At 49.5% G+C, this 13,321-nt stretch overlaps 2 protein-coding genes and 1 non-coding gene across 4 annotated transcripts in view; 2 read left to right on the top strand and 1 right to left on the bottom strand.

Moving 5' to 3' along the window:
- The window catches only part of LOC146198148 (diacylglycerol kinase delta), a 262,183-nt gene that overhangs the window by 60,800 nt on the left and 188,062 nt on the right, over nucleotides 1-13,321 (bottom strand). The gene's annotated exons all lie outside the window — the stretch shown is intronic.
- LOC146198149 (uncharacterized) lies at nucleotides 374-2,520 on the top strand. Its single transcript, XM_084595702.1, has 2 exons — nucleotides 374-386; nucleotides 571-2,520. The coding sequence occupies exons 1-2, from the start codon at nucleotides 374-376 to the stop codon at nucleotides 2,418-2,420; spliced, it is 1,863 nt and encodes a 620-aa protein (XP_084451828.1). The 3' UTR covers nucleotides 2,421-2,520.
- On the top strand, nucleotides 7,285-7,357 carry TRNAR-UCG (transfer RNA arginine (anticodon UCG)). The gene has a single exon. It is a non-coding gene; the product is annotated as a tRNA-Arg (tRNA).

Genomic DNA, 13,321 nt, shown 5'->3' on the forward strand with positions numbered 1-13,321 from the left:
CTGTGGACACCTGAACTGCGCCGTAAGGGAAGGGAGGAAGGTGGGACTGAAAGTGGAGAGAGAAAAAGAGGAGCCGTAGTGGAGGGCTACGGAGTATATTTCGACCACCTGGGTGGTGGTGAACTCTTTTATTGCGCCCAAAAACAGGGGACCGGTCAAAGGACCGGTTGCGCTGGCTTAGAGGAGGTCGGCGGGGATCCTTTGGGATGCCGCGGCCTCCACCGCGCGCTGGATAAGCCAGCGTTGGTCTGCTAGCTCGGAAGTACGCAGAGGAGACTCCCACGTCTCAGGGGTGTTTGAGTTGTCTGTGTTGTAGTGTGTACAAGTCCACGCCATGTGTATGAGACTGGCCGGAGTTGAGCAGTGTTTACACATGGGGGCTATCTGTTCCAGAAAGATCCTGCAGTATAAGATGGAGATCTTTAACGTGCGCTGACATCGCACAGCACACGAACGCCTCTTCGTTTCGCCTCCATCGAAACGCAGCCGCCGAGGTCGGGTTCGAACCCGGCCGGGAAATCCGGCACAGTAGTCGGGCGTCTTACCACTGCACCACCCCGGCTGCATGAGACAACGTCTCGCATGAGACAATCCTCACGAATCTCTCTCAATTGGACCCTGGTGAACGGATATTTAATTATGTCCGATCATTCCTATCAGAGCGGACAGCAGAGCTCACTCTAGGTAGCCTTAAATCAGATCCCATTCCTCTGGGAAGCCGGGGCACACCACAAGGCTCGGTGCTCTCGCCTTTCCTATTTAATCTTGCACTCATTACACTTCCCCCCAAGCTCGCTGCCCTGCCGGGGCTGCAGCACACCTTCTACGCGGACGACATCACCCTGTGGGTAACCACGGGGAATGACGGCCAAATAGAGGATACGCTGCAGCAGGCAGTCGACATAATCGAAACCTACGCGTCGGGAGCGGGCCTTGAATGCTCGCACGCAAAATCAGAACTGCTGGTTTTCAGGGCCAAGCCGCGAGGAAGAAATGCAAACCAGGCCCCCCCGATCGCCCTGAACGTATTTTTGAGAGGCCAACCGGTCAGGGAGGTTCAAACCATGCGCATACTGGGCATGTACATACAAAACAATCGCAAAAACACCGAAACAATCAACAGACTCACTGCCACGGTGAATCAGACTGTACGACTTATCAGACGAATCGCCAACAAAAGAAAAGGAATGAAAGAAAAAGATCTCTGTCGATTAGTCCAGGCTTTTGTACTGAGCAAAATTGTCTACTCTCTCCCGTACCTGAAACTGCAATTCGCGGAAAGAATGAAGGTCGAGAGCCTAATCCGACAGGCCTACAAGGCTGCCCTTGGGCTCCCGCACAGCACGTCTACGGAAAGGTTAGTGGCCCTTGGGGTTCACAACACACTTTCGGAGCTGTGCGAGGCACACCTTGTCTCCCAGCTCGGACGACTCACTCGCACGAACGCGGGAAGGTCCATCCTGTACAGACTACACATGTGCGAACAACTTCCAGATAAGGACGCGAAAACACACTTACCTACACACATTAGGACAGCTCTATTCATTAAACCCTTGCCCAAGAATATGCACCCCGCGCACCACGAAGGCCGACGCATGGCGAGGGCTCGCGCCCTACATGCCAAGTACGGCCGACACGTCAATGCAGCATACGTGGACGCGGCGGAATATCGGCACACCCAGATACAAGCGTTCGCACTGGCCGCTGTGAATGGGAACGGTTCTCCGTTGGCGGCCGCATCAATCGCATCCACCTCCTCCGAGACGGCGGAGGAAGCGGCCATAGCCTTAGCTATTGCAAACACGTCCGCCGATATTATATTCAGTGATTCTAAAACAGCCATTCGCAATTTCGCGAGGGGTCGCATCACGTCTACCTCCCTCCGCATCCTCCAAAGCACCCCTACTCCGGTTAGGGAAATTGAACTAATCTGGGTCCCGGCCCACTCGTCTAATCCGGGGAACGAGGCGGCTCACGCGCAAGCCCGAGGTTTCGTCGACCGGGCAGTGAGCGCGCCCTCCGACCCGAATTTCACGAAGGACGGGTTAATTTCTTTTCATGACATTACCCATCACTTCAGGCTGGAAAGGCGCACATATCCGCCCCCCCACAAATCTTTAACAAAGGCACAGGAAGTTACCTGGCGCCGACTACAAACACGCTCTCTCCTAAATCCGGCGGTGCTTGCCCTGATGTACCCAGACCAGTACAATCCAATCTGCAGTAAATGCGGCGAAAGAGCGACATATGATCATATTCTCTGGAACTGCGCAAATGATCCACCTGCGGTGGAATTAATACAGCTCCCTTCTCCCGAGCAGTGGGAAGCCGTGCTGGTCAGCTCGGACCCGCAGATTCAACTACGGGCCATCGAGCGGGCTAATAAGGTCGCCGCCAGCCATGGACTAGCGGCCATCTAGTACGTCTCTCCATCGACCTGCTTGAGCGATGAAATAAATGTTTTCCAATCCAATCCAATCCACCACCGAAACGGTGGCGGGTGCAATGACGGCCTACAAAAGATAAAAATTCTGTGGCAGGCTAGCCCCCGCCGCAAGCGGCGGTGACCTACCTGTCCCAGTCCCATCAGGGGAGTACCATAGTGGAAGAGCCAAGCGGCCATTAGCTGGTGGCTTGAGGCGACTTCTTCAGCGCGGCTTACGGCGCCCAACTGTATATCGGGGCTCGCGTTGCGCAGCACTTCCTCCCAGGATTCAAGTGAGGGAGCTTCTATGAGAGCCTTGGGAGGCGGGTCCTCTGAGCAATCCCATAAGATATGATTAAGGTCGGCTTTCTCTCCGCACCTAGTGCAGGATGAGCTCATGCTGTCTAGAAATATGTGTGCGTAAACCGCAGGATTGAGGAAGGAGTTCGTTTGTAGTTTCCCCCAAAACAATTGTCTTGTTAGTGATTTGTGTGGTGGTGGGTATACTCGCCAGAGAGTTTGCAGTGTTGTGCAATGTCACTGTATGTAAGCAATCCTTCCATTTCGAGTTCGATCGGCATTAGACCTCACCGCTCGGCCGACAAAACCTCGAGTGTGTTGATGAGAAGCCTCATTGCCTCGGTTTCCTGAGTGGGCGGGTGTCCCATACGAGTTCTATCTCTCTGTCCAGTCTCCTTTCTCCTATCCCTTACGGCGCGGTTCAGGTACTCACGTAACAAATGCGACAGATACTTTCCTGTGAACTAATTATTAAGACAGCCTTTGAAACACCGCTGATTCCTACTTTACTGTGCCTGCTTCTGTATGCATGAGTGTGGTGTGGCGTTCGAGGAAGCTCCATAGCACAGCACGGACGCCTGCATCAGACGCACGGCGTGGTCATGACGGATGACGTTACCAGATAATTACGTCACAATCTTGTGGTACCTCACCGAACCTCGCGAATAAGTGTGACACATCTCATGGACGCCCGAACGCATAGATGGACTCATGTCCCATAAATAAATGCTTTTGGTGAGCTTTCATCATTCGCCTTATACGCGGATGAAAACCTCTTCCTTTTTTTGCCATCCCAAAATTAGAACTCATATTATATGAGGGTTAGAATTATAAGCGGCCTTTCTGCGGTATATCACCGCGCGATACTGCCTCATGCAAATCGGACAGCAAACCTTGAAACGGCCCCGCTACCGTTCCGCTTCTAAGAGAAGCATAGTTATCGAAGCTTAGAGAAAGCGCCCTTTCTTCTTCCTCTTTTTTTTTTTTTTTTTTCTTGGCGAGTACTGACTTCACGCAGTGCAGCTAGACGACACACGGTCGATACGCCGAACACGACGAACGAGAGTTGCAAAACCGACCACCAGCTGCACTTCACATATTTTTATCCCCACATGTCCAGCCAGCGACATTTTTTTCTTCTTTTTTTTTTTTTTTCGGATTTTCGAAGCGTGAGCTAAGGGAGCAAATTTATTTTTTATCGGAGGAGATTATATGCGGGTCACTGGTATACCGGGCTTTAGGTATACCCGGGGTGCACAAAAGACGCGACTTTCCCACTCTTAACCTCCCTTCCCCTCCCGACAACCCCTCGTTCATTTACTTTCACAAGCGGCATACATGGAGGTGGGCGATAAAACTTCCGGCAGAACCCACGCGTCTCCATTTACGGCTCAGCGCCGCGCCTTTCATGCGCACGCGCTGTGGGAGACAAAGGTCGGGAGATAAGGCCTAGCTTATCTTGAATTCTCTCTCTCTCTTTTTGTTGTTGTTGTTGTCTCAGCCTTGTGAGCAAAGTGATTCAGGAAGCCGAGACCAGTTTGGTGCCAGACCATACAAAAGGAAGCGAGAGAGGAAGAAACGAATATTTTAAGGCAACTCTCTCTTGCCGGATAAAAAGCAAATAAGTCCACTGGGAGGCAAGAAAGAGAGAGAAAACATATTTTACGGCTCGTTTTCCACCCACAGTAATTGAATTTCGGCGGTCACCGACTGGCTCTGGAGATACGTTAACCCAGCGCAACCGGGCGGCGAACCGTCTCGCCCCGTGGGAACGCAGTTCATTTCGCTTTATCTTCACGAAATAGCGTGTATTCATGTAATTTCACATTAATTTTTCTCGAAGACACAAACTGTGACCACCACGTACACATAGAGCGCGCGGTACACCGCGTGCAGTGTGACGTCTAGCTGCGTATGTGTCACCAATGTCGATACGTGGGGCGTGCAATCGTCGAAAGGTAAGTATATACCCAGAAAGTATGTAGTACAGCAGCAGAGCATTTGCTTTTGGATACGCGGCTGCGGAGTCAAACACAAAAAGAGCAGGCAGCTATATACCTTCGAAAAAAATCCAATAGGTTCCAATAAGGATTTCGCTATCCAACATTAATTATCAACGCGGCCGCCAACCAAAGCAGGAAGCCGGTCTAGCTGGTCTCAAAAATGTCCATTTAATGGACGCAAAAGATAGTACGAGGCCCACAAGCTTTCACCATGATAGCTGTTGGGGCAAAAGGACTGGCTAGCGGTGGTGACAATCCGTGCTCCCGCACCCTTCCTTTCTGACAAGTCGGACGGGTGAGGGTAAGGGCGGCGCCGGCTTGGCGCGGGCAGCGCGGGACCAGCTGACGACAACTCAACTCGCCGATCTGTGGCCCAGGCGGCCCAGTGATATCGCTCTCGACGGAGACGGGTGCTCGACAGAGATCGAGATGTGCCAGATCAGCATGCTGACCCACGCGATTCCATCATCCCGACATTACTCTCCCTCATGCCGGCGGTCGACCGAAGCCCACATTCAGTTCAGTTCAGGCGTTCAGTCGTGTCCGACTCTTCGTGACCCTATGGACCATGTCACGCCACGCTTTCCGGTCTCTCACTATCTTCTTAACATCACATAGCTTCATCTGCAATGCCTCGAGAATGGCATCTAACCATCGCGTTCGCTGCCTACCCCTTCTCCGGCGACCCTCAACCTTTCCCAACATCAAATCTTTCTCCAGCGACTCCTCTCTTCTAATCAGATGACCAAAGTAGCTGAGCTTTAACTTTAAAATTTGACCCTCCAATGAGCAGTCAGGGTTTATTGTCGACAATATCGACTGATTTGATCTTCTGGCAGTCCAAGGAACTCTCAAGAGTCTTCGCCAGCACCACAATTCAAACGCGTCAATTCTTCGGCGGTCAGCCTTTTTCACAGTCCAACTCTCGCATCCATACATCACAACTGGAAAGACCATAGCACGAGTTATACGGATCTTGGTTGGCAGACTAATGTCTCTGCTCTTTACTAGCCCACATAACGGTACTGAATTGCGGTTCCGAAGGCAGCACAGTTTCCATCCGGACTTTCCTCAGGAATTAAAATGAGGAGGCACGTGTGCGCGCGCGCGTGTGTGTGTGTGTGTGTGTGTGTGTGTGTGTGTGTGTGTGTGTGTGTGTGTGTGTGTGTGTGTGTGTGTGTGTGTGTGTGTGTGTGTGTGTGTGTGTGTGTGTGTGCGTGCGTGCAGGTAGAGGAGGGGAGGGTATCGGGGAAGCGGGAGTGATGTTTGGCAGTCACCAGCCTACGGCCCCCTCTCTTTCTAAAGTATATCGTCACAAATTAAAAGGCTGCCTTCAGAAAAACAAGAGGGCATGTACCCCCCCTCTCCCCCACACTGAGACTGTGTGTAGGAAAATCACTGGTTTCGAAGGGACAGTTTGGTTTGGTAACTCGCTCTCTCAAAACCGAGGGGACTGGAGCATGTGGGTAAAGCGGTCCGCCGATGGCATGGATCGGCTGTCCCACGGCGATAGAAAATTTGGTAAGCGGTCCGCCGATGGCATGGATCGGCCGTCCTGCGGTGATAGAAAACTTGGTTATACAGTAACTCCAGGGTGTTTCCCCGCCATAGAACAGCGAAGCGAGAGGGTGGGGCAGTCTACCTTCTCACAACCAAGACCGACTGAAATACAGACCTGCACAGATAGCACTGCTCCAGCGCGCACCTTCTAGTTCATAGCCTTCGCCGCTAGGAAACGAACACTACGGGTAACCTGGCGCTACTGTAAACCTGTTAATAAGAAGGGTCTATTAGTTCTGTCATTTTTCTTCGTCGTTATAGTTTATTTATCTGTCCACGCTGTAATGCACAAGCACCTGTTCTGCGCATGTGCAGCGAGTAACTGCAGTGCCGTTGGTTGGTTGGTTGGTTCATAGGAAGGGAAAGGCGCAGTATCTGTCACACTTGCTCTGTGGACACCTGAACCGCGCCGTAGGGAAGGGATGAAGGTGGGGGTGAAAGTGGATAGAGAGAAAGGGGGCCGTAGTGGAGGGCTACGGAGTAATTTCGACCACCTGGGGATCTTTAACGTGCGCTGACATCGCACAGCACACGGACGCCACTTCGTTTCGCCTCCATCGAAACGCAGCCGCCGAGGCCGGGATTCGATCCCGGGAACTCCGGCACAGTAGTCGGGCGTCTTACCACTGCACCACCCCGGCGGGGCAGCAGTGCCGTCGCACAAAGCGGAATCGCGGTATGTCTTCTGGCGACAGAAAAACATTATAAAAATAAACACTCTCCGCTAAAATACAAAAAGGCAAAATTTTAGAAGTATAACTTGGGCAAAGATCTTTTTTTTTTTAATTTGGGTACAGTTTGTTTATATTAATTTGTGATTTGATGATGATGAAAATGACAGACGAACAGGTCAACCGAGCGCCCTCAACGACGAGAAAGGTAACGAAAGTTGGCGCACGAGGTCCCATAGGACCCCGTTTTTTGTGCAGGTCTGTATTTCAGTCGGTCTTGCTCACAACATTGAGAACCCGGCGAAATAAAGCATCCCGATCAGTTGTCCGCGTGGCCTAATGGATAAGGCGTCTGACTTCGGATCAGAAGATTGCAGGTTCGAGTCCTGTCGCGGACGTTTCGTCCTTTTTTTTTTTTTTTTTCCTCTCTTCATATTAGTTTTTATCCCCTCCGCAATACTGAGCGAATGGCTTGGAGACAAGACTTGTATTCCCATGTATGATTTTTAAACTGATTTATTTATAGCAAGGGAAAGGCGCGGTAACTATAATATATCTCACTTGTTTGCTGTGGCCACCGCAACCGCGCCGTAAGGGAACGGAGGAAGATCGGAGTGAAAGTGGAAAGAGAGAAAGAGGAGCCGTAGTGGAGGGCGACGGAGTAATTTCGACCACCTGGGGATCTTTAATGTGAGCTGACATCGCACAGCACACGACGCCTCTTCGTTTCGCCTCCATCGAAACGCAGCCGCCGAGGTCGGGTTCGAACCCGGGTACTCCGGCACAGTAGTTGGGCGTCTTACCACTGCACCACCCCGGCGGGGCCGCCATGTATGAACATCACTATAAACCAGCAAACAAAAGGGGGCGGGGAGATGGCGAGGGTCCTAGCTTGCGAGATGCCCGCATCATTTCGCTGTACTCAGGCCGAACGGTTTTTTCCAAAGCTTTGCCAACCAATAATACCTACCAGATTTTTTTTTTTTTTCACTCAGGAAACAGTCGTGCTTTTCTGCGAATCACGCGCTTAATTCAAGGCAGGCTCAGTTTTCATTATCCATCGTTGTGCAGCCCGTTGAAATGAGCGGCTGGCACCCACTGAGACATGGTCAGTTTGCACGTTTAGTTTGTTCAAAACGCTGTTGGGAGCTCATCAATAGCGCATGAACGCAGTCACGTTGCATATATATATTTTCTCGTAAATTATATTTCGTGGGTTTTCTAAAAATGCCCCCCCCCCTTTCCTCCAAAAAAACAAAACTGGATCGGTTGTTTCTGACCCTCTCTATAAGTTGATTAAACGATTTTGGCCTTTTGCATGCATGCATGCATGCATGCATGCATGTATGTATGTATGTATGTATGTATGTATGTATGTATGTATGTATGTATGTATGTATGTATGTATGTATGTATGCATGTATGTATGTATGTATGTATGTATGTATGTATGTATGTATGTATGTATGTATGTATGTATGTATGTATGTATGTATGTATGTATGTATGTATGTATGTATGTATATAGATGAAGTTATGTGATGTTAGGACGATAGTGAGAGACCGGAAAGCGTGGCGTGATATGGTCCATAGGGTCACGAAGAGTCGGACACGACTGAACTGAACTGATTGTATGTATGTATGTATGTATGTATGTATGTATGTATGTATGTATGTATGTATGTATGTATGTATGTATGTATGTATGTATGTATGTATGTATGTATGTATGTATGTATGTATGTATGTACGTATGTATGTATGTATGTATGTATGTTGGTTGGTTGGTTGGTTGGTTGGTTGGTTGGTTGGTTGGTTGGTTGGTTGGTTGGTTTGTGGGGTTTAACGTCCCAAAGCAACTCAGGCTATGAGAGACGCCATAGTGGAGGACTCCGGAAATTTCGACCACCTGGGGTTCTTTAACGTGCACTGACATCGCACAGCACACGGGCGCCTTGCTTTTCGCCTCCATCGAAAAGCTGCCGCCGAGGCCGGGATTCGATCCCGCGTCCTTGGGAACAGTAGTCGAGCGTATGTATGTATGTATGTATGTATGTATGTATGTATGTATGTATGTATGTATGTATGTATGTATGTATGTATGTATGTATGTATGTATGTATGTATGTATGTGTGTGTGTGTGTGTGTGTATGTATGTATGTATGTATGTATGTATGTATGTATGTATGTATGTATGTATGTATGTATGTATGTATGTATGTATGTATGTATGTATGTATGTATGTATGTATGTATGTATGTATGTATGTATGTATGTATGTATGTAACGTATGTATGTAGGTATTTGCGGTGGTGCAGTGGTATGGGCGCTCGACTACTGTGGCCAGGGATGTGGGGTCGAATCCCGGCCGTGGCGGCCGCTTTTCGATGAAGGCGAGAACGTGGCGCCTATAATGCTGTGCGACGTCAATTCATCTTAAAACAACCCGGTCGGTCGATATTTCCGGATCCCTCCACTACGGCGTCTCTCATAATCTTAGTCGCTTTGGGACGTTAAAATCCGTAAAACCAAACATTTTGAATAACGCACCCCACTTAACTACTTCAGCCGAATGTAAAAAAAAAAAAAAAATACCCCGAGGAGCGCTATACATGACGGTAAACGATATGACGATGCTTTCACCCAGCTGGGCTGCAACGATTTTACACGACAAAAAAAAGAAAGAAAAAACCAAGAAGGAAATACTCAATTAAATTGAGGTCGCTCCCAACAATCGCCTTTCAAAAGAGACCCATAAATTCGCCCTTATCCCAGCAGAAAGTGTGCACGCTCATTCTACATACCCCAGGGTATCTTTAGAGCACTGAAAGTATAGTAAGTTTACGGACGATTGATATCGGCGTTTTATGCTGAGTCCCCTGTCCAAGAAAGTATGACCCATAGAAATGAAACGATAGATGCATTTTATTGCCATCCCCCTTCGAGCCGGAGCTGTGGATATATCGCCCCCAAGCATAGTGAAATTTAAACTCCGATACTGCTTATTTCATGCCTTCTTCTAAACTTCGAGTTACGTTCTGGTTAGCGCTACTCTGGGCTATCAGTACAGAGATCTAGATAATAGCGGCACCCCATTTGTACCAGAATGGTCAGAACTGTCACATAATTATACCAGGGTGTCAAATTTCTTAAGATTAGATACCAATTTCTTCTTCCTCCTTTTAAGTTACTATTTAGCCCTTCTCCAACAATTCTCTAATCGTCTCATACTTTGTTCCTACTTTCTGATAGTTGTGCATTACTCTGACTATCCCGGATCTCTGTGGTGGCCTCGCTCACTGGTGCAGCCGGGACTTACACCATACAGATATCAATATGATATATCTATTCTCTGTCTGTTTTGCACCCCGCCGGGGTGGCGCAGTGGAATTCGGTACTTGACAACTATTAATGATGATTTTCAGTATGACCTCATCATGCTACTGGGCCTTCACAGTATTTGGAGGAGTAGGATGGCTTATAGACACTGTGATGTCGATGCACGATCTGTATGTGATTATTTTGTTGAACAAGTGTATAAACTAAAAGAAATTTTGAAGCAGCAAGACGCTGCGGAGGAGGTCTTGAGTCTGATGGGCGAACTTGTGGTAATGAAAGTCCATTAGACACGGTTGTCAGCCAAGGGGCATCGCAATCACGATCTTTTACTGATGTATTAGTACCAATTCATGCAATAAAGAAAAAAAAAAAGCCGGGGTGGCGCAGTGGTTACGGCGCTCGACTACTGTTCCCAAGGACGCGGGATCGAATCCCGGCCTCGGCGGCTGCTTTCGTCGGAGGCGAAACGGAGTGGCGCCCGTGTGCTGTGCGATGTCAGTGCACGTTAAAGAACCCCAGGTGGTCGAAATTTCCGGAGTCCTCCACTACAGCGTCTCTCATAGCCTGAGTTGCTTTGGAACGTTAAACCCCACAAAACAAACCAAAGCAATCTGTCTTTTTTGCTGCCGATAGCAACTCGTGCCCAACCACCCAGCCCTAGAGCCTCGAAATGTATAGACATTGCAGCGAAATATTTTTATTTTAAACTTTAGTTTTAGCCATCCTACGAATCTTTAACACTCTTTGATTTGGCATTTTGTTCTGGTAGTGATTTTTTCTTTTTTTTATCATTCGAGAACTGATTTATTTATAGGAAGGGAAAGGCGCGGTAACTGTCTCACTTGTTTTTCTGTGGACACCGCAACCGCGCCGTAAGGGAAGGGAGGTAGACGGGAGTGAAAGTCGAAGGAGAGAAAGAGGAGCCGTAGTGGAGGGCTACGGAGTAATTTCGACCACCTGGGGATCTTTAACGTGCGCTGACATCGCACAACACACGACGCCTCTTCGTTTCGCCTCCATCGAAACGCAGCCGCCGAGGTCGGGTTCGAACCCGGGTACTCCGGCGCAGTGGTCGGGCGTCTTACCACTGCACCACCCCGGCGGGGACATTATCATTCGAGAACTTTGAACATTCGAGAAGTTTGTCATAAGGCATAAGCTGAGAAAGGGGGAATGGATTGCAGGAGATAGAAAGTTAAAAAAAGGACTGAAGTCCAGTTTCACTGAGGAAGTCGCAGAGGTTGGCGGTGTACTGGTTGTCCATTGTCCACTTCTCATAACCACATTCGAGGTTCCACAGCAGGCCTACCTTCATGAGCAGCTGTTTTTTTCACCGGAGCCGTTGCTGGGCACGTCCACAACAAGTGACGCACATCACAAATCTCAGGTGCAGCGTCAAAATGAGGGCACCTGTCAGTCACTGGCAGACCTTTTTCACGCCACCGATGACGTACAGATGGGGTCTGAACCACCCGTGCCCGAATCCCGCGCACAGATACCTCCTCTTACCGAATGAGAGGGCGCGAACACGGAGCAATGAGAGCGCGTGTTCGCGTGGGGGAAAAGGGGAAGGATGGGTCGTCTGATGTGTTAATGTGTGTCATAGCGTCCGCTTGAATGTTATGCGGATCGCGAGCATGGCCGCGAATCCAGTGTACGCGCACAGGACATGGGTACTTTGCACAGAGCAGATGAGTGGGCTGAGTTATCTGGAATGTGCGTCGAACGGCCTTAAGCTGTTTAATGACAGTGAAAGAGTCGGTGTAAAGATGAACTGCATTGAATGTAGGAACGGGCGGAAGGGAATAAATGGCATTGTAAATGGCTTGAAGAGTGCCAGAGGGGTGCACGTATCCGCGATATGTGTCACATGAGAGTTCAGATGCGAATGAAAGGGACTATACGTAACTCCTCGCTCTGCAGTATGTGATGCATCAGTATACAATATGCACCCTTCAGGTAGATGTGCGGATGTACCGACGGGGAAGCAGTGGGGCGATTGTCCGTGAGTTGGCATTACGACTACGGATGTAGTGTCGTTAAACGATGAAGTTGTATATACTTTTTGCGAGCTCTGTTTGCCATCCGCTCAATGAGTTCACTTAGCGTATTTAGTTGGGCACGGGTACCTGAAGCACTGATATGGGTGTTAGACGGGGGGAGACATGTTATGGCACGCATAGCCTCATGATCAATACCCTCAAGGGAGTCCCACTGACCGAGCACAAGCCACCTTGCTGCGCAGATTACAGACACACTCATTTCTTAGTCACTCCAGGCTATCACTAATTACTAACGGGGAATACGACCCCGCATGTCCAAATTGTAACAACGGAGAACCCGCCACTCAGGCGCACATCCTCTGGGGATGCGTAAATAACTCGCCCCCAAGGGCCCTCCTGCCAGCTCCCTCTGCGGAAAGCTGGCACCAACTCCTTACCAAGCCAGACAGGAACACACAACTTTCACTCATTTCGTGGGCCCAGGATGTCGCCCCCACCTGGGGGCCACACAGGACCCATCTGCCCTAATTCACGACGTCTGGGGCAAATAAAGTTGTTTCTCTCTCTCTCTGCGGATGAGACGTTGAAATTGTGCCTGGTAGATTATCCGCGGCTGGAGGATAGAGCGAACAAACTGGCAGGCCGTATGAGCACGCGCGCCGCCAGAGCGCATAGCTATGCGACGAATTAGACCTAGAGAAGCGTGAGCGGATTTATGGCATTAATATGGCATTGGGTAGGAGCGCCGCTCTTCGGCAGACAGCGTGCTCATCAAGACTTGAAAAGTAGATCTGCATATGAAATGGTACACGGCGGACAGTTATCGCGATATGGAGATGCACGGGGCGAGTTGAATACCTCGCAGCGCTCTGGACCTTCGTTTAAAACCTGTAGCCACTTAGGTAATTCTCCTGTAACAATTTTAAGCGGGGAGGAGCTGCTGCATCACAATAGTTTGCTATTTTATCTGGGTGTGCCGTGCCCCACACCCAGATAAAGAAGAGGTGGCAGGAATACA

The sequence above is a fragment of the Amblyomma maculatum genome, chromosome 2, assembly GCF_055883805.1.
Source record: "Amblyomma maculatum isolate TAMU_Amacu chromosome 2, ASM5588380v1, whole genome shotgun sequence".
Classification (NCBI taxonomy): Eukaryota; Metazoa; Arthropoda; class Arachnida; order Ixodida; family Ixodidae; genus Amblyomma; species Amblyomma maculatum.